Genomic DNA, 27,919 nt, shown 5'->3' with positions numbered 1-27,919 from the left:
TATTGGAGTTCGACAGTGGCTGGTAGTGCTCCGTGAGGACGGAGATTAAGTGGGTCCTGTGATACACCTACACTACACTTACACTTTCTGTTCCATTTACACGTACATACTTTCCCTTCTTTTTTACACTCTTTCTCTTTTCCTTTTATACTTCCCACTTTCCTCTACTTTTTGGCCCTGTTCACCTCGGCTTTTCGCCCTGTTTCCCTGTCTGAACTCCCTTCCCGATTTTGACTTTTTTCCCGACTTGTGTCCTTTTCCCAATTGTGTCCTGTATTTTATTCTATTTTGCTTTTGAATCGTAAATCCTCTGTTTGAGGTACACATTTGACCATTTTTGCATTAGTAGCACATATGACTAGTGAGCTGGTGCACCTACCTATTTGACCGATAATGGTCTACGACAAGACAAGAGAAATACATAACTATATATACTTGAATATTTTGTAAATTATTGTTTACGTCAGTATTATTTTTAGAGTAAGTGTCCAAGACAGTAACGAAGGGGTATGTTTATGGTTTATTGGTAGGCTGTTTAAGTGTATTGATATCCACGATCTCCTATGCATGAGTTATTAAAATATATAAATGTTCACTAACTTTGCTTCAGATAAGTGGAGAGTAAATTTATAATTACATATAAGTTATAGTTTAAACTTGTTATTAAAATTTTAATAAGGTATAATTTGCACCAAGGATGGTACTAGATACGTGCAAAATTGTCAATATACTGTCAATCTTTTTAAAGTTATTTTCCTTTGTTACAATAATTTCTTAAGACATACTGCACAAATTTATGCCAAATTTACGATTTCCAAAATAATTAATTGCAGATTGATATCATGCGTGCAAACTGATATGACCCTTTGTGGGTTATAATTACTCGTCCGGACAATGCTATAAAAACTAATATGAAAAATAAAATTAACCAGTGCTGAGGCATTAGTGCTGTATTGCCGGACCAATTTAAAAATCGAAACGAAAAAAAGTACGAAAATTTACTGTGTTCGGCTATATTTGGTTGGGTTACATTAAGATACGGGATATAGTATACATGAAGCTACATCAGTTCCCGAAGGAGCAGGACGCTCATACTTGCGGGACTCCTACACTAATATAACATAAACTAAACTAACCTAACGTAACCTAAACTACCCTAAAATAACTTAAACTAACCAATCCTATCCTAAACTAACCGAATGTGAACAGAAATTACCAAAATTGTAACATTTTTTAGAGAAAAGAGATGGAACCCCTTCTGCTAAACATAGGCCCGCATGTCTTGTGCACATGGATACTTCTTACTATTGTACTACGTAGAAAATTTATGGTATTTCATGTAGAAGTGGTAAAAGAACACAAGAATCGCAGATCAGGGGGTTCTCATGTATACTATTACCAGATACGTTAGATTACGTTGCATTAGGCGTGCAGTATTATTATACGAATCCATAGTAGTAGTAGTAGTAGTGATAGTAATAGGGTTGGAGGAGAAGGAACGGGGTAGAAGCCCCGCATGGGTTGGTTGGGTTCTGTTCTTGACATGAAATGGGCAAATTGGAGAATTGCCCAAATTTTACTGTACATTTTACAATCTATGGATCCGTATAGTAATACAAATGTACCTCTCCTCAAAATAGTCCATCCGCCTCCATATACAATGCCGCTTAACAACATCGAAAACAGCCACTTTCTTAACTTTTACTATTCCCCTTATATTACTTTCACTCATTCTTCCTCACAAACAAAATAAATTCTCGAATTCACCCGGTAAAGTTCCTAAAATTGGTCCGGCAAACAGCACTTAACCCAGTGCTGAAATCACTTAACCAACCTGTGCTGAATTGCTGCCACTAAAAAGCACAATGTGTTATACAGTCTCGTTTGAAATGTACTGTCGCTTTAACCGTAGTACAGCACTTGTAATGGTTTGTTACTTGTAACCTTATACTAGTAAACATAAAATACTTCTTGTAGAAATAAATGTCTTAGTCTCCTATATACATTAACATATTTTAACCGTAAAATTATAATTTGGATGGTATTTACTGTCTCTCAGAGATCCCTCGACGGCTCCGGATCCAGTACTGTGACATAGTAAGCAGTTGTTGTAAACGACCTCGTTTATGCCTATGCACACCATCTCTGACATGTCTATGGACGTACCCCTCGTTACTTCCCGAGCTACCCTGCTGCGCTCCTGTTGACTTGGTTAGATAGCATTCGTGTTTTTTAGTGGTCGCCTAGCACAAGTTGATTCGTGTTTTATATACCATAGTGGGAAGGTTCTAGAATATAGGTTCCCCTATATAGATTAGTAGCTAGATTGATTTATTTCTGACCAAACTTTTAATATTTCATTCACATAGTATTGCCGAACAAGCGTCAGCGAGTAAAGGCGGATTAGAGTCCCGCAGGGCATGTCTTCTGTCTTTATTACAGCTAAATGGGGAGAGGGACTTGTGTTCTAGAACCTTGCCCACAATAGTTTTCGTGCTATACGTTTACACTGTATTTATAGTCATCACAATTACAAATAAGAAATCGTGATCACTACTAAGTGAGCCAGAGGCACCACCAAGTGATGTGGGGAGATCCGGTGTATTCTTAATGTTCTCTTTAGATCATTATGACAACAATAGGTGAAATTTAATGGAATATTATGAGCTGTAACGTAATGAACAAATGGTAAAGAAGGTGAGAGGGCCAGTGCTGCTAATTTAGCCATTTTTATATGCTGAGTGACTAGAAAAAATGTTATTTGGCTATAATTTTGGTCAATTATCTATCCATAAGCACGAATTTCTAACCATTTGTCCGTAGTAATTGAATCTCTCTCTCAATCTAAACTTCTTAGTAGGAAAATATGAATGAAAGTGTAGGTTGCTATTTTTCTGATTCTTATAGAGCCACTTTTTATAACTCTCGTTTATGTTTACAATTATTCTGAAAGTTTAATTGTTAGTTGCAATTAACAATTGAAATAAATAGTGATCAATTCTTACAATTCTTAATTGCTGTAGCTGGTCATTAATCAATGAGAATCACTTGCAGTTGATCAGTCAATTGAAAGTAATTGCTGTGGAAAGTAGTTGCAATTAAATTTACTCATTCAATTGCAACTGAATGTAATTTACAATTAATTTAGTTGCAATTTCCACAGCAATTACTATCTGTTGATTGATAAATTGCAATTGATTTTCATTGATTAATGGGTAACACTTTAATTGTGTATGTATTACATCGTACAGCTGTTTTCAAATATATATATATATATATATATATATACCCTCCCCTCCCACAATTTTTGCGGGGCTGAATGTGGATTTAAATGGCATCAAAAGTGTCACTGTTCATCTCAGTGACCTCAAAAACTATAGATTCGACACTAATATCGGTCATTTTTGATCATTTGTAAATGCCTTTTCCTTCCTTTAAGTTACATCGTCAAAGTGGTATGACAAAAATCATCTCAGGTTTAAGCTTAATCTAGGTTAAAAAATTGATCAAGATCGGTCCGGTGGTTCAAGAGTTATTAAGTTTTATTTATTTTTGTATATCTCCCCCTCCTACCTCCTCCCATAAGTTCTATCGTCAATGTGAATAGATAAATATCATCCCAGGCCCGAACCTCATCTATATTGAAAATTTGATCGAGATCGGTCAGGTAGTTCAGGAGTGAAGTCACATATACAGGCTCTCATTTTTATTTTATTTATTTATTATTTTTTTACATATATCTTCACCTCGTCTTCCCCCTCCCCTACGTTGCATCGTCAAAGCTAAAAGCTCCAACGTCATCTATGTTGAAAATTTGATCGAAATCGGTTGGGTGGTTCAGGAGTTACTAAGTTTTATTTATTTTTATATATCTGTCCCCACCCGTAAGTTCTACCGTCAAAGTGATATGATAAAAACCACCACCACGCCCGAACTTCTTCCATATTGAAAATCTGATTAAGTTCGGTCCTGTGGTTAAAGCGTTATGAAGTCACAAAGACAGGCACTTTTATTTTTATTCTTTTTACATATATCTGCCCCCTCTCCCTCCCTAGGTTACACCGTAAAAGTGAAATGACGAAAACATTCGAGGCCCGAACCTTATCTATGTTGAAAGTTTGATCAAGATCGGTCTGGTGATTCAAAAGTTACTGAGTTTTATTTATTTTTATAGATTTCTCCTCCCATCCCCCTTCCCTAAGTACTGCCGTTAAAGTGATATGATAAAAACCACATCAGTTTCGAACCTCATATATGTTGATTTTTTTTTTTTTATAAGATCGAGCGTGTGGTTTAAGCTTGATGAAGTCACAAAAACCGTCACTTTTATTTTTATTTATTTATTTTTACTATTTCTCCCTCCCCTTCGTTGCACTGTAAAAGTGAAGTAAAGAAAACATCTCAGGACCGAACCATATCTATGTTGAAAGTTTGATCGAGATCGGTCGGGTGGTTCAACAGTTATTAAGTTTTATTCATTTTCATATATTTCCCCTCCTCCCCTCCCACTCTCCTAAGATCCACTGTCAAAATGAAATGATAAAAAAGAAATTCTCAGGTTTGAACTTCATACATGTTGAAAATTTGATTGAGATCAATCGGGTGGTTCAAAAGTTATTAATTCACGAACGTAGTCATTTTTATTTTTATATTTATTGATTTTTGTATATCTTTCCCTCCACCCCCTCCCCTACATTACTCCGTCAAAGCGAAATGATAAAAATCATGCCAGTCCCGAGTCTCATCTACATCGAAAATTTGATCAAGGTCGGTCGGGTGGTTCAAGTATTATTAAGTTTTATTTATTTTTTCTATGTTCCCCTCCCCATCCCCTAAGTTCTACCATCAAAGTAAATAGCTAAAAAAAGAAAAAAAAAGAAACAGGTCAGAACCGCAACTACGTCAAAAATTTGATCGAGATCGATCAGGCGGTTCAAGAGATTGAGTCACAAACATAGTCACTTTAACCCGATTTAGATGATTCGTGGTACATTGGTGAGCTCTGGCCAAACTTAGGTTTTTATTACATTAGTTTTCTGGAGTGGCTTATCTTAAGAGAGGTATAGTGATTCAAGCATTTATGCCAAAAATGCTGTTTCTCACTGGCCCTTCAAATTAGAAAGATGAAACTCAGTATATCTCCTCATTAAAAATAAGCTTCGACCCATGTTTCAGTAATTTTGAAAATTTTTGTTGTAACGGGGGACAGAAAGTTCTTTTTCTGTATAAAGAAAAATGAATGTAGCTATGATGAATTTGATGACTTTTAGTACGTAAGTAGACCATTGCCTAACTTAGGTTTTTATCATATTATCGGCTGGGAGGGGAAAGGTTAAGTGGGAATAAATAACATGTAAAATTGAAAAATAATATTTAGCAAATCAGTTGGAGATCAGACGTTAAGGCCCTAGATAAAGCATTATAGCTAGTTTAGTAGTGACTTCACAACATTCACTATCCTGTTGCACTAACGCTCTAGAACGGGATTTCCGGGAACGAAGCCCGTAATGGTGACTCACAACGCTCACATCGATGCTAACTTCCAAAAGCCCAAAATGGGAGTCCAAAAGCCATTCCATAACAGTAATTGGCTTTAGATTAGAATACGTAAGTTAAATTTATCTTAACGTACTAATGAGCGAAAAATTAATGAAATATCTAGTTTTACGGCCTACAATAATGCCTTTTTGACTAAAGGTCACGCATGATTAATGAAAATAAATGATTATGGGAAAAGAGATGGAATGTGGGAAGAATCGGAAGAACACTGAGAGAACCCACTGACAAGTTGTTGTAATCACAAACTAGCTTGCCTGAGATCGAACCAGAAACCCCTTTCCGTAAGTGTAGCAGGTTAGCTCCCCATATAGCACCGAGACATCTCTTGGACGTTGAAGGGATGTCAATCAGTCCAGTGGATATTCTAGGGATATTGGTTGCTTGATGGAAGTTTAGTGACCCATTTCAGTACCAGGGTTGCATCAGACATGGACCTACAGTTTGAAGTGGACTCTGAACCACTAAATTTCAAGGCTTTCCCATCGGGAATAGATCCAGGAATCTCGTCATAAAAGAGGCACGCATGCAGCAGCCAGACAAGCGGGAAGTGGAGATCCAGATATCTGCTTACAGGCCCGGAAATGAGACTTCTCAATTCTTGCGGGGCATTTCTGGACTGTTTGCGGGATAATCAAAGGACGACTTTTGAACATTTTTTGTTGCCTCGTAATTCGCATACCCCATTGAAATTCAAGCGAAATCCCATAGGAGTTGAAATTCAAGGAATATTTTCAGTATCCTCAATCATTCTACTGCAAGTGTGAATATCTCAGGATAGGTATGGGACATGCTGGACATCACTGGAGATAATGTGCTATATAGGTTAACTTTGTTAAATTAAGAAATGTCATGAAGCTACTAAAATACGACTTTTGACAGCAGTAGTAATATTATTTTTTTCAAACATTTGTTATTTATTGTCATTGTATTTTGCAAGCGTAAAATACACTGAACTGTAATTGGTTCACATACAAGTGCACTCAACATGCTTCTGCTCTTTATTTCTGTATAGGTCTCACTCTTGTGGTTGCATATACTCTAGTTAATAAAGCAATCAGTTTGCAAGACTGTTAAATTGTACTTTATCGCTAGTTCACCTAATATGTGGCTTTACAATGCGCTTTCGTGTAGTCCAGCATTATAGCTTGTTCTCCTCCCCAGTTACCTAGCCTACAGTGATCAAGTTGGTTACTTTTTTCGTTTTGCATTTTGTGTTCTGTTAGTTTTTCCGTAAATTTTATCTCTTTTTCCTGCCATCTACAGTATTAATCCTTACAGCTAATATTACTTAAAAATACCTTGGATGATACTTACGTGTAACTTGTTCCTGTGATCACCATAAATCTTAGAATGAGTTTAACATTTCTAACAGAATGTAGATTATCCTTCGTCAATAGTAGTAATAGGCGTATATCATCTTCTGCAGAAAGTTAGTCAAATCTTGAGACGCAGCAACTCCAGTGGACAGATATGATTTTTAACTATTCTATAAGCCGCTAATTGTTAGAGAGTTTATATCATATAATTGTTTCTCCTTTAATGGTAATAACGATTATATTAATTATGCATTTTCTGTTTTACTTATTCTTTGTAAATTACCTGTAAATGATAGACCAAATTTTTAATCAGTACCAGCATTTATACGAGATATATTTCTCAAAAAGGTAGTATAGTGACCCATTGAAAGAATGTAGAACTCTGACAAAGAGTAAATGCATGGAGAGTTAGGGTGCTGAAGGCACAGTGGGTGGAGACTATTTGCAGTCAGATGTCACATTTAAAGTTAAGTTTCATGTGGTTCGGATCCCATGTTAAACTGTAGGTTACGTCTCATATAACCTTGCTGCTGAACTGGACGCTAAACATAAAATCAAATCGAATTAAAGTTAAGTTTCGCATCGTGTGCATACTTTAATTTTTTTAAAAAAATTACAACTTTCTTACCTAATAGCCAGGAAAATCAACCAATCGCATTTATACAGGGTGAGTCAAAATAAGTGTTACAAGCCAATATCTCGCGAACTGGGCCAAAAAATATGTCTAACACGAGGTTCCCCCCGTCGCCCATTTTGGGGAGAGGGGGTGTACATGAAATTTTCAAATGGGAACATAGGTCGAGTGATACCTCGTTCGAAAGAGCTTGAAAAATGGAACAGTTTTTGTAGGAAACAATTTTTGACATGGGGCACCATTTTCAAGTTGGGCCCATCATGGGCCTCGGGACCAACTTGAATATTTCAAATGGGAATATAGGTCGAGTGATACCTTGTTTGATAGATCATGGAAAGCCAAAAAGCTTAGTACAAAATTTGTTTTGATTTCGGGCAAGCCTGTTTCAAAGTTGCCGCCGAAAATGGTTCCCCATTCAGTTACGAAGCGCAGTGTTCAAATTGAGTGTCACACGCCAATATCCCGCGAACTATGCATCAAGTAAGAAAAGTGTTAAGAGTCAATGTACAATATAGACGGCCTAAAATATGGCTTAAACATGAGGTTAGCCCGCCCCTTATTTTGTAGGAAGGGGTGTATGAGGAATTTTAAATTGCAACATAGGGCGAGTGATACATTCTTTGATAGATCGTGAAATACCAAACAGCTTAGTACAAAATTAGGACCTCATGTTTGACTCATTTTTTAGGCCCCTCTGTATTGTACATTGGCTCTTAAAGTTTTTCTTATTTGATGTATAGTTCGCGAGATATTGACTTGTAACACTTATTTTGACTCGCTCTGTATAAGCAATTTATAATTTTCATATAGTTCGTGAGCTTGTCAGGGTATCTGTGGAAATACGTTAAAGTCTCAATATTGTTAACGCAAATTATGTATATAATAAGATTTTTTAAAATTTACTTACTTGCACCGTACCTCATAATCTTCATAAGATGAGATACCTGATGAAGTTTGAAAAACTTAAAGCAAGTAAAATATACATATATGGAAAGGGAAATGATAAAATCAGATAATTGCGCAAGATACGTTTTTTTTTTTTCTGTTTAGTGTTCTGTGCAGTTGCTGCATGGTCACGGATAGAGTATATGATTGTTATCAATCCGTTATATTGCTGTATAACTATGGTTTTGCTACACTTTAAGAAGTGTCTTACGTAGAGATGCAAAGAAGCCGGCTTTTTTGAATCGATGCTTTTTTTCACATAAAAAGCTGGCTTTTTTGGGAAAAAAACGAGAATTTTGGAAATTTTGGCTTTTTTCATTTTCATGATTTTTCTATCTAAATAGCTTTCTTATAGTATATTCTATAGTTAGATAAGAATTCCATGACTTATTCGCTCTGAAATTCACTATCAAGATGGATGGAGCACATGTTTTACGAATTAAAGCTAACGTGAAGAATGTGGTATTTGAGGGCAATTTTAGAGGCTGTTTAACTTTATTTTAACTTTTGAGTTATCTACATCTTTTTTCTTCTCTAGATCATTTTAGTTTGTCATCCGTGTTTCATTTCTAAGAGCTTAGTACTCTAGCTTCTAGCGCCAAAGTTAAACTTGCCCGTTTTTCTATTTATGCGTCAAAGCGTACGTTTTTCAATATATCCGTCAAACCGTACTTCCACATTTCTGCTATACTGTAGTTGTGAAGTGATTTATCAATAATTTTCTGGACACAACCTTGAATACCAATTTACACAAATAATCAGAAGCGAATTTAGAAAAGTACTATAGGAAGGGTTTTTCTGATTGTTTCGTTTTCTAAAAAAAACTTAATTTTATTTGGGAGGTGCTTGAAGTTTATGAGTACAGGCATAACCAATATTTCGTTTCGTTTATATGTTTAGCAATAATCTTCCGGATACAACCTTAAAGATCATTTTATACTGAGAATCAGTGGCGGATTTAGAAAAGTATTTTGGGATGGGTTTTTCTTACTAATGTTTAGTTTTTCTAGCTTTGTCAGAATGGTCGAATGCTGGATTAAATCCCGGACTTCCCGATAGAAGCGCAAAAGCTAATCACTCACTCATGTTTGTTGTGCAGTTGTATTTAGCTTAACTTAAATATATTCCGTAGTTCTTTTTTTTTTTGGGGGGGGGGGGAGTTCCGTAATGATATGTTGAATCCCTCTTGTTAAAAATTCAGAAAACTTGAGGATTGGGTAAACTATGATGGTGGTTATGTAAAACTTAACTGTAGAATTTCAAGAATATACAGAACCAAAAGCTCTAGATGTGCAGCTTTTAAGTGTATCATATAAATCTAAGTATTTCTCTTATGTTTTACTTTAATTTTATTTTGTTTCAAAAAGAGGGTGTGGAATATTTTGAAGTAAAAATACTACATACAATTTTGCTAGTTATTTGTGTATTTTTTGAAAGGAAGTGTTTACTTTTAGGGTTGGTTTGTTTAACCCAACTTTTTTTTAAATAACTGGTTTAAACCAAAAAATAAAAAGAACGAAAAATGCGAATCGTGTGAACTTCATGGTGACGTTTCCAGATATCAAACCACCTGCAATAGTTTTATTTCCCTTTCACCTTTTAATCAAGGTGTCCCATGTTCAATTTTCGGTCGAACCATAACCCTTCTTTCATGCGTAAACCAAGTAGCAGTTCAGATGTCAGTTTAAGCGAAAGTCTTCCCCTTGATAACCTCGGTATTTCGTAAGGATGTTAATCCTAAGCATACGAAACGAAACCAAATTTTATATTTCTGCATGCCTAAATGCCTGTTGTTTTATAAAGAACCCAAGATTGCTTAAATATATTAATAGAAATTGGCAAAATTTATCGATTGCCTACGTAGCTTCCAACATCAGCTTGGATTGGACTTTCAATGATATCTACGCACTAAATTTGTAATTTAATACCTCAGTTTTAGCGTACTGATTATGATACATTGACCTTTAAATTTTATATGCAAAGCAATAACAGGATTTTTTCGTTATTGTTTTACATTTCAAGTAATGACGGGATTTTCCCGATAGTTAGGGTGGGAGCTTCTCAATTTAAGAAATTTACTGACCGGACTTCTTTAAGCTTATGGGAGTTCTTCCGGCATAACCCCGCTGTTGCATAATAACACCAAGCCGAAACAAACTTATTTCTGTGAATATGTAATACAAATACATAAAGCAAAGAATCTAAATCAAAAAAACCTGGTTTAAACATCCCCCCCCCCCCCCAAAGCGGGTTTTTGGCATTTTCAAAACAAACCATGGTTCTTGCCAACTCTATTTACTTTTGTATATAGGAGGTTATAAAATTCTTATTATATACATTGGTTAATCCTTTGGAATTCATAATGTAAATATATTGAAGAAAAATCATTTGAAATATCTTTTCGGAATTCATAGTTTATTTTCGAGGTTTTATATTATTATCAGTATCAACCACTAATTAAATGACTTTTTGTGTTATAGAGAAGCGAAACAAAGTCTGCTTTATCAATTTGAAGCAGAAATTTGAAAAAGGCCCAAAATTTCCCAAGCAAAAAAGCGAAGCAGAAAAAACCGAGTTTTTTTTTTTTCAAAAAAGCCGGTTTTTTTCCGAGCCCTTGCATCTCTAGTCTTACGTGAAATTAATATCTCAGCATGAAAATAGTAAAATTTAATAATTCACAAAGAAAATATAAAGCCTAAGTAATTTATTAATGCAGGCCCCATGCTTGTAAACTGGTATAATATTGTACAAATAATACAGGTTAAAAATATGGGGACGAAAGGTAAGGGCATGCACAGATGTCACGAGAAACGTGCACATCATTATGTGAGGGAACCAAGGATACCTCAAATCAGTTTCCTTAGGGAGGGCCCAAGGCAACACCCTGCTGAACTGACAATGTTGCTTTTTCATTTAATATAAGTCGCCTTACCAGTGTGTATTCCAAACGACTGGGACGATTAGAAAAATTCCACTATTTCAGATTGAAAACGTATTTCCAACCACTTTTTTCTTACCGTTTTTTCGTATCTTTTCCTTCATGTAACAGAGTTGGTTTATGAGCCCGGACTTTTTATACATACTGACTATATAATGAACTTACAGCTGTCTGAATGATAACTACTTGCTTTAATCTCTCTATGATAATTGGTTTAGAATTCTGTGATGCAGGAAGAATTTACTTGTTTTTCTCATAGACCACTTAGTAGGGCTCCGATGGCAGAATTTGTCTTTCTGCGATGGGTTTTTGTAAGTCAAAAATTTTCTGCAGGAATTCCAAAATAAAAAATCAAGATGATACTATCATATTTTTATTACAGCGTTACATGCCAGTTATTCTACACAGGCGCGGCAGATTTTCTGCGATCACATCGCAGATCGCGGCATGTTCTGCTATGGGGAATAGGGCAATAGGGGAATAGGAATTCGCCCTGACTTGTTTTTACTGGTCAGTGCAAGGAGGAAAAGTAAACACTACAAGTGAAATGTATTCTTAGTTCTTGTCAGGCTACGAAGTAGTCTTCCCGGGTTTTCAACTAAGATTTCATACAGTGAGCGCAGAACGTGTTCGTACACCTATGCTATTGAAACGAGAATGCCTGTGAAAAAGAAACAGAAAATTTAAGAAGTGTAATAACACACACAATATAAATAATGAGAACTAAGCTTTCTGAATATATCAATAAAGAACCACAAAGACAGGTGTAATGTTTAGAAAGTAAATAAAATCCGTAAAAAGTGTGTAGACTAGACGCAAAGAAATGTGAACGTACACGCTATGCTAGGCATCGCAGCGAGTCACTTTTTCATCTAAAAGTATCTTTTTTGACCAAAGTCTCTATTTTCGAAACATTAAGTCTCTCTCTTTTTTTTATATATATATCCTTACTTAGTCATATTGTTTGTATTGTGACCAATGCACTAGAAAATATCAGTAATTAAATAAAAGAAAATAATAATGAATAGAAAATGACATAAATACAAGGTAATAAATATACTCAATGTGTGTGTGTGTTTGTGTGGGAAGTTGGAGGGATTTCTGTCTCCCTAGAGGGAGGTTGCCAGGGAGACTCTTGTGTGTTTATTTTACCTTTTCCGTTAACTACAAGGGAATGCAAAGAGCATAAGGACATTCAAGCTCTTCAGGAAAGTGATGAAAAGAAGAAAAATCCTCTAATCCAAGTGCAAAGGTTATATATATATAATGCTTCTGAGGTGTCAAATCATAATGATGTTATTGTATCTTTGAAAAAAGAGCCAATCTCCATCCAGAACCAGAAATAAAAGCTTTGTTCTGTTGGAAGTCTTTACAACTGAGTTGTCTTTGTATAACTTACTAACTCTATGACCTATGGAACCCGGAGGTTCAATGCCGCGTTCACAAAAGCTCTCCACTGACTTCTATCCTTAGCCAACTGGATCCAGTTTCTACTTTGGATTCCTATTTCTGCGAGATCCATCTTAATGACCACCTGCGCACCTTAGCCACGTAGACTTAATGACCATAACAATGTTCGGTAACCGTATAAATTATGCTGTTCCTCGTTATGAGGTTTGTGCCATTCCCCATTCCCGTTCCTCTTGGGTCCGAATATTCGTCTCAGGATCTAGTTCTCAAATGCTTAGTGTCAATGTTCCTCGCTCAGAGTAAGCAACCATGTTTCGCAACCATACAGAACAGCAGGCTTGATTATCGTTTTATATATTTTAAGTTTCAAATTCCTCGACAGAATTCGCGACAAGAGACTTTGAACTAAATAATAACACGAATTCCCTGCTTTTAGTCGACTTTTAATTTCTTTGTGATTATGATTTTCGTCTGTTGATATTGATCCTATATATCTGAAAGTATCCACTTTATCAAAAGTATTATTTGATATTTTAACGCATCCATAATTTGCCGTATATTCTTCCTACGTACTTCCTGATATTTAGTTTTCCCTGCATTTATTTCTAAACCCATGTCCCTGGAAGCGTTAATAAGACCTCCGCATTTCTTTCTATTCTCCTATCTTCTACCAGTTTGCATCATCAGGATACGCCATAACCTGGTGAATACTATTCAGCTCTAGGCCCTGGTTGCTATCTTTGATTTTCCTTATAGCATATTCCAGGACAAAGTTGAATAATAATGTCGACAACGCATCTCCTTGTTTCAGGCCATTCTCGACGAGAAAGCTCGTGAACAGGAATTTTCCTACTTGGACTTTGCTTTGGGATTCGTTTAACCCTTAAGGGATCCGATGGTACAATTTGTACCATACGGGTGTTGCATGCTACATTACGTTATAACTCTTCTATTTGAGTTTTTTCGGCTTTTTTTTTTTTTTTTTCAAGTCCAGAGGCATTGTAGAAGACCTTACGTATGGTTTCACACCTTCCTGCGTCCAGACATAGGAGGTGATAACGTCTAAGCCTATGTTCATTATTTTTTGGCAGGTTTATTTTTGCACGTAGAAGATTGAAATTTTGCACAAACATTCAGTCCACCGAGTAGTATTTACCAGATTTTTTCAGATTTCTGCGTTAAAACAGGGGGGATCCAGAGGGGCAAAAAGTTGAAAAAAGGGATTTTTTAACCAAAAAAACCCTTTCTTCGGGATTTTCCCGCCTTAGGCAGTTCTATTGTGAAGAAAATGATGGGCGAAACATGACAAGGGTAATTAGGGATGCCTCAGGGAATTTTTATCAAAATATACTTTGTATAGGGGAATATTGGACATTTTCGGTTTTTTTTTTTTTTTTGCGGGCTTATTTTTGCACGTAAAAGATTGAAATTGTGCAGTCCATCGAGTAGTATTTACCAGTTTTTTTTTTCAGATTTATGCGTTAAAACAGGGGGGTTCGGAGGGGCAAAAGTTGAAAAAAGGGATATTTAGACCAAAAAATCCCTTTCTTCGGGATTTTCCCGCCTTAGATACATGAAGGCACGTGAGTCATACCGTCTGAAAGGCACTTCTATTCTGAAGAGAATGATGGGCGAAACATGACCCTAGAGTAATTAGGGATGTCTCAGGAAATTTTTTACCTGAGATCATGGTCTTTTGCGGTAATTTGGGGGATTGTGGGGATATTTGATAAAATTTCTCCCGCCCCTAGTATTCAAGATAGAAACTTGAAATTTGGCACACACGCTCAGTCTACCAAGTACTATTTATCAGATTTTTTTTGAGATCTCTACGTTCACACAGGGCTGCTCCAGAGGGGCCCAAAGTGTGAAAAAAAATCCCTTCGAAATTTTCCCTTTGACATCAATTTTCCCTCTTCTGGCATATGATATGGGCATGCAAGCGGCATCATTTGAAAGCCAGCTTCATTCTGAAGAGAATGAGGTATGAACCATGATCCTAGGGTAAATAGTGACGATGCAGTAGCTGCTTGACTGAAAGTCTAAAAAATACCCCAAAAACCTCGGATCCCTTAAAGGTTAGCTACTAGCTTTACTAAGTTAGGTTACTAGCTTTTTCTGTATTCCAAATTCTGCATGAATATTGCATAATATTTACCTCTTTATAGAATCGTAAGCCATTCTAAAATCAATAAATAATTGATGTATCGGAATGTTGTATTCCCATTTATTTTCGGGTATTTGTCGAATGGTAATATATGTCCCATAGTTGATAGATTTCGTCTAAATCCACACTGATAATCTCCAATAATTTCATCTGCCTATGGGGTCAATCTTGCTAATAGAATGTTTGAAAGGATTTTATAGGATGTTGACAGAAGAGAACTGCCTCGATAATTATTACAGTCAGTTTCGTTGCCTTTCTTGTGAATTGGAACAATGATTGATTCTTTCCTCTCTTGTGGCAATTCTTCTTCTTTCAGATAAGGAGAATGAGTTTGTGTATTTCGTTCCTCGCCTCCCGCTAAAATTCAGCCGGAATTTCGTCTACACCCGGAGATTTGTGTTTCTTTAATTTCTTTATAACGATTTCTACTTCTATTCGGTTGGGTTCTATAATATACGGTTCCTGCGTTGTGATTTCTTCCTTTCTCCACGCACATTAGTTTTTGTCTGCGTGTTAAGCAGATCGTCAAAGAAATCTTTCCATCTATTTAAGATGCTATATGTGAGTTTTCTTTATATATGTTCAAAAATTAATGCTTTGAATCATTTGTGAAGATTGGAAGGTAGATAAATATATTTTTTATTTCTGAACTTAACCGGCGTCTTGGTAGAGGTAAATCACTAATGCACAGTCAGAGAAGTAGTAAAATTTATCGAAGTGCAATGGTTTTATTATATATTATATTTAACGTTCCTGAGATGTCAAATCATAATGAAGTCATTGCATATTTGAAAACAGCCAATCCTCATCTAGGACCAGAAATAAAAGCTTTGTTCTGTTGAAGACTTTACAGCTGAGTTGTCCCTCAGCTTTCTTTATATATGTTCGAAAATACAAAATGTCTTTAATCATTTGTGAAGATTGGAAAATAGATAAATATATTTTATATTTCTGGTCAGGGATAAATCACTATAAAAAAATGTTACATTTTCTAACATATGACTGAAAGTTGATTTGTGAAATTCCGTATCAGAGGCGGGTTGATCTACAAAGTCTCCTTTTTATTCGGTCTACGAAGTCTCTTTTTGAGTTTTTTTTTTTTTTTTTTTGTCTACAAAGTAGCTATTTTCAGTGCCAGTAGACGCCCCGATGCCTGTACACCTAACGTAAGAATACGAAACAAAGACACCACAACTGGGGTTCACTAGTATTCACCTGATTATATACCTCTGTATAGCGGTGACGACTGACAGAGTGAGTTTAGTTGCGAATAGCAGTGAAAAAACTACACAGTGGGCTGTCAAAATGAGGAGCAACCGAACAGAAACAAGTGAGGAGACAAGAAAAGTTATTATTAAATTGTATAAGAAGCGTAATACTTTGAGAAATATAGCAAACCTTGTAGACAGGCCTCGTTCAACAGTACAGACAATAATTACTAGGTATAATGTTTCTAACACGGTGCGAAACAAAAAAGAACTGGAAGACCAAGAGTGTTGAGTGAACAAGACAAAAGTTACATCATTAGGGAAATAAAATGGTTCTGAACAGTAGTGTTGTGCAATTGGTAGCGGATCTAGAAAAAAGCGTTGTTAAAAGTATCAGCCAGTATAGTGCGGAATATTTGCAGAGAGAATGGGTATCATGATCAGCTAGCCAGGAAAAAGTTCTGGGTGAACTAGACAAATCGTATAAAGAGACTAAGGTTTGCAAAAGAGTATAGAGATAAGGGATCTGACTTCTGGAATAGGGCCATACTTGCGGACAAAAGTAAATTTAATCTTTTCGGGTCCGATGGGAGGTGTAGGTGTGGCGCAAGGTGAATACGGAGATGAATCTTCGAAATCTCATCCAGGGGCCGCGGTGGCTCAGTTGTAGAGCGTTCACCTCTGGTGTGTGGGGTCCCGGGTTCAATCCCAGTTCCCGCCAGGCGAACTTTGTGGTGGACAAACACCATGTGCGTGGGTTTCTTCACACTTTCTTCATTCAACCATTTCATTATCACAGTCTCCTTTAGCCTAGCCGGCATAACCGTGAAACGTAATACTCAAAGATTTTCTTTTTTTCGAAATCTCATCTCTACAGTAAAACGCGGAGGAGGGCTTGTGCTCGTATGGGGTTGTATGAGTGCCTCAGGAGTGGGTCGTCTCCACTTTATCGATGGAGTAATGGACCACAAAATGTATAATAACATATTAAAGGAAAATCTCCTTACTAGTGCTCAGAACATGGGTCTTGAAAACAATTTTATTTTTCAGCAAGAGAACGACCCCAAATATACAGCGGAAAATGCTAGATTTTGGCTCTCTACAATATCCCAAAATAACATTGCACACCTCCTCAATCCCCCGACATTAACCCTATAGAACATCTATGGTCTGTTCTGGAGACAAGAATCAGAAGCCATATCTTCTCTACTAAAGAAGACCTGGAAAAGGCTATTCAAGAGGAATGGGACTGAATCAGTCCCGAAAATACACAACACTTGGAGAAATCAATGCCACGAAGACTAGAGACAATCATTAACGCACAGGGTAATCCCACAAAATATTAAATAACGTAATAAACTTTATAAACATTAGTTCAAGCATAAGGGTACGGTGACTTTCTTTTTTATTCTTTTTTTTTCTTTTAAGGATAGATTTAAAAAAAAAACAAAGCAGTGATTGTAATTGTTTGGCCTTTCCCTTGCATATGAAAGTAAAATGTATGAAAGTTTAGTCTTAATTCTGGATTTATATGTATTTTCCACCTTCCGTTCCCATTCTATGCTATTTTCAATATAAAGTGTACACGGTGTGCGAACGCTTTCTGCGCTCACTGTATGCTCCGGGTGTATTTCTATTACGAGGAGCGTGTCCCACCCGTTTAACAAATTCAGTTGAATTATTCTTGTCTGGCTTGGTGGCGCAAACATATGAAATTCTGCATTTTCCTTACTTTTTCCATTTCTCTGTTTGGCTTTTTTCGTATCGCATATTTTTTTCACTTTTTTTTTTAATTCGTTAGCCTTTGTTCGTCCGTGCGAATTAGCGACTATGTTTTGGAACCTCACTGTACGACGGTAAAACCTTTACATAGTAATTCGTCAGTATTAAGGCTCTTCGCTAAATTCATCCCGTTTTTTAAAATTTTAGTGAATAATTTAAAGACAATGAAGAATATGAGAAGTATGGAAAAAGTGGACTAAATAGTATCTACAAAATGCAAGGTTTGAAAACACTTTAAAAAAACAAAAAGCCCAACCCACCTGGGCCCATATGTTTTTTTTTCGAATATTTTCGGGTTTATTTTTTATTTTTTTCGAAATATATATTTCAGTGTCTTTGGGGTAAAAGTGTTGAAATGGGATTTATATTTCAACATTGTCATCGTCACACTTGCAACAATGTTCTATTCACTGCTGTTTTCTATTCATTTAGTGCAATCAGAACTTTATAAAGGTCTTATGTTGTATATTTTAACGTTAAAGCATCTAATTCGCTCAAGGAAAATCCAAAATGTGATAAAAATCACTTTCAATGAGATCACCTTAATTGTACCAATAATATATTAATAAAAGGCTTAAAAACCCAGGTAGGTTTTGTTAGGTGGATCCAACCTGAAAAAACCCGCGAGTTTTTTCGGGCTGGGCCTACTTGGGCAAACCCCGACAAAATGCCACTGAATAACATAGTTCTTTTTCTTGTTATTTTGTATTCTGACTGTCGGAAAGTGCTAGGAATAATGAAAGTTATTTGTTTTTTCCTGCTTAGGTGTTTCTTCCACGTTTCTTGATCTTCAGCTTCCTCTTTTAGCCCCCAATATTTTCTTGTATTTCTCAAATCATCGATCTTGTAGATAGGAATTCTGGGTGCGCAGTTTTTGACATCATAATTGTTGGGCACATAAATGTATATACTGTAAGAAAGATATTGAAAACAATTAATTAGTTCATAGAATAACATTTTGCAGATGCCATTTGGCTCACTTTCTGAGTTTTTGATATTCCTCATGTCTTTACATTATCCATTATAATTAAAAACATGAGGGGGACTGAGCTTAACGAAGAGCTGTAATTGCGAGGATCAAGAAATTTGCACGCAGTAATAGCATGTTATTTTCCTACCTATCTATATCTGCGTTAGCATCTCTTAGCTTGTTCTTTCTAAGTCAAAATGTTGAAATTTATTGTCTTCAATATTATTGTTGATCATAATATGTCCATATAAGTAAGAATTCAACATATGACCATATACTTCGCTTTCTGTTTAATATGCCTGTAGTTTTAGCACGTGTTTCGCGCCATTAATCTCTCTTTTTTTTTTTTTTTTTACTTCCGCATTCATATTGTTTTTATTTGTTCTCATTCCGCCAAGATACTTAAACTTGTTCAATTACTAGCAAATGCCCCCGTGTTTTTTTGAGGATAATATTTTGAGTTCTTCTTTCTGCACATTTTATATCAAATTCGTCTGGGGACTTTGTGGTGAACAAACACTATGTGTGTCGGTTTTCTCGGGATTCATCCATTTCCTCCCACTTAATTCCACCATTTCATTCATTCGCATCATTACTATCTCCTTTAGCCTACAGAGCATAACCGTAAGACGTAAAATTGGAAGATTTTTATTTCATTTCAGTCTAGCACTAAATTCAAATACCTTGTATTGGCATCTTAGTGAACTGCCTCACCTTTTAGCTTCCCTTTTAGATTGAATATCAAAGAACGCGGGAACACATGCTTAACTATTTTAAGTTAAAATTGTAAATACCAAATTTCATGTCTCTAAACTGAAGATATCATTGATATTGTTTTGCAACAAGCCCCGTTGTAGGGATAAATAGGCCCTTTGCGGGATACTAAACAACATGTTGAATACAATTGAACAGGTTGACAAAAATAGACAGTTCATAGTCACATGCATATGAGCATGCATTTAAACCAAAACACATGAATATGTTACACAAGCGCTATTTTCGGTAATAGGTTGTATGTTGAACCATAGCCGACTGCCATTTAACAGAATGTAGCGTAATGTCGAATATTGTATGGAACGAATATAATCAATTGTAGTAAATATTCGTCATACAAATGATTCTTATTGAAATCGGACATGAGCCTAATAGAACTTCCTTGACATAAGCAGTATAAAAACTATATTAAATGATTCGTGGCTACATGTATTTGTTTCGAAATATACAAATGTAAACAGTATAAAGCATGGCACGTCAAATGAAAATGAAAAGTCCTACAACTAACTAACAAAACAGTTCGATATACATTTACGAAAACAGCACATAAATACCGTTCTTGGCCATTCAAATGCGTTTGAATTTGCCACATGTCAATATTGGAAACCATTCCTCTCTTGTATTAATACATAGAACTAAACATAGCATTCCGAACACAAACTTCTAGAAAACAGTTCTGATGTCATTGACAAAGAACTGGGCATAACTAAAGCCGAAGAACATAACCAGTGATGCAGTGATGCAATTACGTACATCTTGCACAGCAAAATGTTGCATGCCAGTGCGGATATTAAAAAGTAAATAGCTATGTTGAAACAATAACAAGGACAATACGAAACAAAATGCTCTCTCTATATAAGGGAAACGGACATTCACTTTGTCTGTTATAAATGACATCTCCTTATTTTTGTCCAACCTATTCATTGTATGTATTGCAGAAGTAGAACTTCACAAAAAATCCTCCAAACACAAATATTTTAGACACCAAGAACACCCGACAACGGATGGTTGTCTACATGTATCGCACAACAATGAATGCAATTGCTGAAAACCGAAAACTACTGGGTTGATGAAATGTATCGGTCTTTCCGAAACATAGCCGCAGCGGAACCATGCATAGGTGAACAGATGTGTATATCTTGGAGAAGATAACTGATTAGGTACTAATGATTGAAGTTTGATGATATTGTCTCTTGTATGGAGATTGATATTTAGTTATTGAAGAGTAACTACATCGGATATTTTACGCACATAACTCTTCCACATTCTAAAACCATAAACATCCAGAGGTTGGATTATGCCCGTTGTATGCTTAGGTATGGTCATAATTGTACATTGTTTGGTTGGATCTGTGATAGCTGCCAAATCATCTTTATCATACCCAGTCCAGGAATCTACTAATAGCACGGTCCGGTCACCAACTTGTGGAAGGTACGCAGACTGAACCCATAATTTGATTATTTCTTTGGTTACTTTGCCGGATGTCGATGCACAAATCAGCAAGTTTTCTGGTCGAAGCATTTTCTATTGTGCCCGAGGTCCGAACTTTCCGTGAGGTTCTTTTAAGACGATGAGCATAGGCGACAGTAGCTTTCCATTGGCAGATACGATTGGCTGTATCGTGTAACTGTGTGTCGTCGCAGACAGAGACTGCACATTTGCGTAGACCTGTTTCTCTCCACGCATTGCCAGACATCTACCCGAGTGAAATTCCAAATTGAATCCATTCTGATCTGTATTATACACATTCTCCGCGCCATGAGAATTTATACATGAGCGAACACTTTGCACGAACCTATTAGCATTATCACGTATATCTTTGGATTGTTCTGCGCTATTGTACGTGACATATTTTGTAATTTTCCGTGACACGATGTGATGATGGCTTTTAAACTGCCATAGCCATTTCTTTGACGCTTTAAACCCGTCGGATCCCAGTTTGACTAGCTTCTATAGCCCAACGTCGTAAGTCTGTGTCATGAATTATAAGGTTTTTGCATTTAGCAGTATGAAATTTCTCATATACGATTGCATCAATATGCGTCCCTTTTTCATAATTTGTTCCACCGTCGTGCAACTGCATTTCCCATTTATAGAGGTCATTCCTACTTTTGACGAACTTGAACCTATGTTTCACAGTTTCAAACAACAGACGCCTCTTCTTCCCACTTTTCCAAAACTACACTGCCTTCACTTTATATCCTGTGTCTACAGCTTCGCTGGTGCTCCCTTTCTCCGCAATACTGACGTTGTATTGTGATAATCCTTCGTCTTCGTTGCTTTCTGTGTCATCTTCACTCACGAGTGAAGAAGCGACGTCATGTGCGTCATTATCACTAAATACCAGGTCATCTTAACGTCCACTTCGGTATTACAATCTTTCCTGAAACTTTCCAGGACATCAACAAGTATATCCTTTATTTCCATTTCATATTCGGTTTTTACAGTGTTCACACGTTTTGTTTCTTTGTATGCGTCCATTAACATATCCAGCACATTGTGTGGATTTACATACGTCATTTTCACAACACTGCAAACAATAGCATACCACTTACACACACCTCATGCTGACTACTTCACAACACACGGGTTCATGTGTTCAGAACTTCTACCGATATCTTTACATGGCATATATACACAAACACACGTATGTCCACGTATAGGATGCACGAATGTTCTCCGCCAACCGGTCGTCTATTAGTTTCAAAATACAACTGTGCCCCCACTTTCACACTGTACGGCTTCCGTGTTTGACGTGGACATACACTACCAGGTAATATCCAGTTTTCGCCGCATTTCTGGTTCTGCTTCTTTACATTACAATGTTCTTGAGCCAATGTCTCTCTTCAACTTTTTGGCATTTCAGCAACCAGTTCTTACAACACTGACAGGTTGTCTCTCATACAGGCGTTCACATCTTCGTATTTCCAGTTCTCCAATCTTTCGACATTGAGATAACGATGCATCTATTTACGTTTTTGTCTCATCTTGCAAGAACGAAAAAACACGTATCATTTATTGTTTATCATTCTTTATTCTTACCTACGTTATTTGGATTCCGCGTAATAGATAGAGCTCTGTGACTGCTTTTCATCCCTGTTTGGTCCATTTGCGGATGTTGTGTGTTATCCCCGTGGAAGAGCTATGTGTTATTGAAATGCTTATCGTGTCATGACAGCTTGCTCCTTTTACAACGTTTGGCTATCTCTTCTCGTTTGCGCGCTATTACCTAAAGTATGCTTTGTTGTCCCAATTTGACAGCCCTATTATACCGCCTAAATATGCATATAGGCCGCTATTAAAAAAATACGTGTCGCTTATTTTTTGCTGTTCTACAAACTTGTGAAGTTTGATTAAAATCGGCATGTATCACCTGGGAGACCTTACTTGTAAGCTAATAAGCGTGTTTATCCATTGTTTCGATTGTAATGTTTCTGTCAGTACCGAAGCTATATGAGACCTGGATCGGGACCTCCGAGCTGCCACCACGCATCGAATATATGTCTCTTATATTTGAGTAAATGTAGTGATGTTAACTATTAAATCACGAGGAAGCACGTGTCCCTGCTGCTGGTCTAGTTGTTAGCGTGCATAGAAACTCGGCTTTGATTACCGCTGGAAGAGCTTTGAAATTTGAAAACATTAAAGAGGATCGGATTGCACCTTAAAAAATACGCATCATAGAGCCTCGGTGCGGAAAAGGTTTCCTTTTTGAATTGATCCCAAGAGATACAAATAATTAAAAGGAGGTATCCCTGTTCCCATCTCTTTCCGATTTCCAATATGATGGCGTACAAAAAGAAAGAAAATAGTAACTTCGTCATTCTATCTAGGTACATTTCTTTCCAATTTACAAAAACAGTCTTTTTTTTCTCACTCACTAAAGATAATTTTCGACATAATAAAATATTTAGGTAAATGAAATACTTAAGTTATTCAGTCATCCGGATCGATATCAGTAAATTTAAAAAATAAATCCAGACTGTATGTATTCGTTCGTAAAATTATAATTTTCTTGAAATTCCTATTTAAACCAACCTGGTGTTAAAATTTATACTTAATTGGAATTTTCTGTATATTTTGTAATTGTTTATAGTAAAAGTTATTTTCAACACACACATTAAGCATATTTTTATTGAGGATTTTTTTTTTTTATCTCACAATACCTTCTTTTATGATTTTCCCAGTTATCAGGATTTCTGCATATCCGCGAATTATGTTCAGAACTCATTAATCCGTACAATTGGAAATTCACTGTATGCAGAAAACTAAGGTCGTTACATTTATATGTGGTTCTAGAATTCGATCGATGTAAGACTGCATATGAATTGGTGTGAATCTTTCTCGGTATATGTTTAATTCTTTTTTATTCATTCATTTAAAAGCAATTTCCTGTAACTATTTCAAATGACGAGATTATATTTTTCATCCTTTTCATCACACATAAACACACACACACACACACACACGAATCTTAAAAAAAAAAAAAAAAAAAAAAATTCCATGTATGTGAGAGAATATAGTAATGACTTATTTTAAAATTATCCAATTAAATCAATTAGTCATTATGAAACTGATTCAAATACGTCATTTGCAGATTTGCAGATGATTATCTTTTTAATTATAGAAAAGAAAGTGATTTACAGAATCTGTCAAAGTTAAGTAACAATTCTAAAATGAAATTTATCACGGAATTAGAAAAGAGCAATATAACTAATTTCTTAGATATGGCAATTAGCGAACAGGAGAATAAATTTAAATCAACACTTGAAGCAAAATAAATGCCTGAAACTTCTACACAAATGAAAAATCGCTCGAAATGGTTACAGTCAAGGTGTAAAACATGCATAAAATGTATGGTATGTCAACATTATTATGTAATAACTTTCGTGTTGTCTTTCTTTTTCATGAAATAGTTCTGCATCAATAAAAGGTTGTCGATTTTTTTTTAATCCGGACTGTGGAATGAGTCAGTGAGAGCTTTAAAAAGCGTATAAAAAATGGAGGAATTACAAAATATGCAAAATACGACCAACATTCCATGCCAAGAAAATGAAGCACTGTCAACGGAAGAGAGTAATGTAAATTTGATGGAACATCATCAATCATCACGTGGTGCTATTGGTCATCGTGGTCTTTCGCCTGGGTTATTTCCTGGGAACAGATCCTCTTCTCCACAGATGCAATCACAGGTAGATCGCTTACTTCACAGAATCAAATCGCCCATCACCCGCGAGGATCGTAATGAGGCCTTGGAAATGCTGAAGAAGAATCCTCAGCTGATGAGTGCTGTTATGGAAAGTTTAAAAGCAAAAGGCAATCAAGATGGTGCTTTGTTACAGTCGTTACAGAAGGAGATGTCAAGTTAGTAGCTGTAATTAAATTCTTTTTTATAAAAACTATATGAAGAGAAGTATTAAATAATGTTCACAGATTAACAGTGCACTACAAAGTTATATATAGATATATATATATAATCAGGGAAATAGATTTCTAGACACGTAAAATAAAACAAAAAGTGTATGAAGCTGTTGCTAATAGAATTCAAGGTGTACAAAAATATGTGTGCTTCAAGATACAAATGAAAGATTGTTTACATTGATATAATAATATAAGAACAGCAATTACATGTTTCAATACACATATGCAAAAAACTTAACAGGTGCAGTTCTGTGTATAGTTACCCGAGTGACGATAAATTACCAGGCAGCTTAGTATTTAGATCTCATACAAGTAGTACACACTCTAAATATGTCAGTTTCTTAAAATAATGTTTAGTTACTTAATATAATCTGGTCATATTGAATCATTTTTATATTTAAAAAATCAGAAGTCCTGTTTGAAATATTGTGTTGCTTTATTCTTTCGATTGGAATATGGTAGCTTTTAAATATAATATCTGCAAACAAAGGTCAAGTATGATGCTCAAATTTACAGAAAATCTTTAATTGATAATTTTAAAATGGAGAGAAAAGAAGCAATTGAGTAATAATTTTAAAACATTTTTATGCAAGTCATTTGTTTTATTTTATTTTTAAACGTTCGACGATTTACATGGTTGCAAAGTCATTATCCAAGAATTACAAAATTTGTTTCAGACAAAACTCAAGGAGTCAGCGTTCTGTAAGTAGTCTGTGTAGCATGATATTGCTAAGCTCGCTCGCTCTCTCTCTCTCTCCCGAGAGAGAGAATAGCTTGTCTACGCATAGAAAAGCAGGATAAAAGAAAATGAGAGGGAGAAACAAAGCGTCCATTTATTTAATATTCTTTTTACATGTATTTGTTTAAAATAAGGTTTGCAAACCCTTATCCGTACTGATAAGATTTAAGGCGGTATAGTCAGTATAATCCTTAATTCGGCGAATGGTGCCAATACATTGAAAGTAAGTTTAAGCGTTTCTGTAGTCGTTGAGCTATTCATTTTTGTAAGATATAAAATAAAGCATTCCAACTGATTCAGAAGGTATTAGCAAGTGTCATTTTACTTTTTATATCAGCGAGTCTTGTCAATTCTTAAGCCTACTGCACGATTACCAGAAATTCAGATTTCCATAGTACGATGTTTAAACGTATCCTTTTTTTATTGTTAGTGATGCTCCTTTGTGAACTTCTGGAAACAATGTATTGTGGAAAAAATATTTGTACTGATGAACCTCAAACTAAAACTTATCCCTAATGTTACTCTGCTACGAATGTAAATTGGGTCTCTCTCCATGCAAAATACTTAGCATTCCTTTCATTGTCGTTAGAGAGCCGAGTTCCTTTTCCCGTTCGAGCGTATGGCGTTCGGATTAAATGGTAGGGCATATATTTCATAAGTGCTGAAAAGGCCGTTAAACTTAAGTAAAGAATAACGTAAGATTTTTCTGTTACTACACCTTAAACGTTATGCCTTGTACTACTATGAAGAAAGATAGTGTGGATTTTAAGCCATCGATATTTGTTTATTCCGAGTTTTATTGGTTATTGATTTACTTCGTATATTTGACTTTTCTTTGAGGATATTAGAAGTTCACTTGTTTTCTGCGGCAGAATTAAATTCGAGTTGTAGTCAGTGTACCATAGTTCTCTACCATCTTTCGTGTAAGGTCAAATATAAGTTGGTTTCATTTTTTTTTTTTTAATCAATGATTTAAATATAATAAAATCCCGTCTAGTTAGTAGTGTTAACATTGAGTTAAGTGCAGCTAGATTATTTAAAACATTCCCGTTTGCGTAGAATGTGTGTATGATGAAACTCGTAATAAAGTCTCAATAAACGATTGACTTAAGGTGTTAATTAGACCGACTTCTACATTCGAATAGTAAAATAATAATACAACAATAATGAAAAAATAAAACACAAAAGCGCTTTAGACTTTATTTTAGGCAGTATTAACAATCACTCAAGAAACTGAATTCTGTACTTCGTCTATTTGTATTGTTACTATTTTACTTTAATCCATTCTGGTGTGAAATACAATCAAAAAACTTAATATAAGATGTGTAAATCGTTACCTAAATTTAAAGAAGAAAGAAAATTTGTAGTGAGTTGTGCTTAGAATACACAAAATCCAGTAACTTGTAGAACTCTTAGTGTATAGTTATCATATGAAATTAGAATACTAGTTTGTCAAAATGTAAGATCTCATGAGTTTTAAGAGCTTAAATTACTAATATATGTATATATATACGGGTTAACATATTGTGATTTAAAAATAATAATTAGTTTAGTATTTTGAATTTTTGAAATGACATAATTTAAATTGTTCTGTAGTATCAAAAAGAATGATCTCTGTTAATTGTAAGAGCAAACATTCCGCTAAATAATAAGCTGGATATCGCTTTCTCTTAAGAATTTCAGAGAAATTCACTATAACATAATGAACATATCATATGAAATTAGTAGTTTTACTAGAATATTTAGGTAGAGCTGTAGTAAGATAATGTAGGAGTTTCCAAAACATTCCAGTTTATTATACTGTTTGTATTAGTAGCTGTTTTACATGTAAGAACATAGAAAATACATTGTATCGTAAATGTAACAAAATTCTACTTGAGATTAAAAGAGTCTTTCGAGATTTTGTTTTGTCTAATCTAGTTAGACTAATTCATGTAAATTTTATTTATTAATTGTTTTAAATATGTCTTTTAAGTCCTCGAAAGAAGCGTAATAGAATTCAGTTACCTTATTGTTGGATTGGATTAATGTATTCTTTTTATGTGTCTACGTAGGT

General features: G+C 35.4%; 1 protein-coding gene across 2 annotated transcripts; it reads left to right on the top strand.

The window, feature by feature from the left end:
• On the top strand, positions 1-27,186 carry LOC145680753 (uncharacterized). Of its 2 annotated transcripts, none has more exons than XM_081751723.1 (2): positions 1-480; positions 24,620-27,186. In XM_081751723.1, the coding sequence occupies exon 2, from the start codon at positions 24,704-24,706 to the stop codon at positions 25,070-25,072; it is 369 nt and encodes a 122-aa protein (XP_081607849.1). In that variant the 5' UTR covers positions 1-480; positions 24,620-24,703; the 3' UTR covers positions 25,073-27,186. The 2 variants fall into 2 exon arrangements, with proteins under 2 accessions (XP_081607849.1, XP_081607850.1); XM_081751724.1 differs by having other exon boundaries at positions 1-507.
• Positions 27,187-27,919: the final 733 nt, after the last annotated feature.

Source organism: Thermobia domestica, chromosome 3 (genome assembly GCF_964235325.1).
Source record: "Thermobia domestica chromosome 3, izTheDome1.hap1.1, whole genome shotgun sequence".
In the NCBI taxonomy this organism is placed as follows: Eukaryota; Metazoa; Arthropoda; class Insecta; order Zygentoma; family Lepismatidae; genus Thermobia; species Thermobia domestica.
This window is presented reverse-complemented; position numbering and strand designations above follow the sequence as displayed.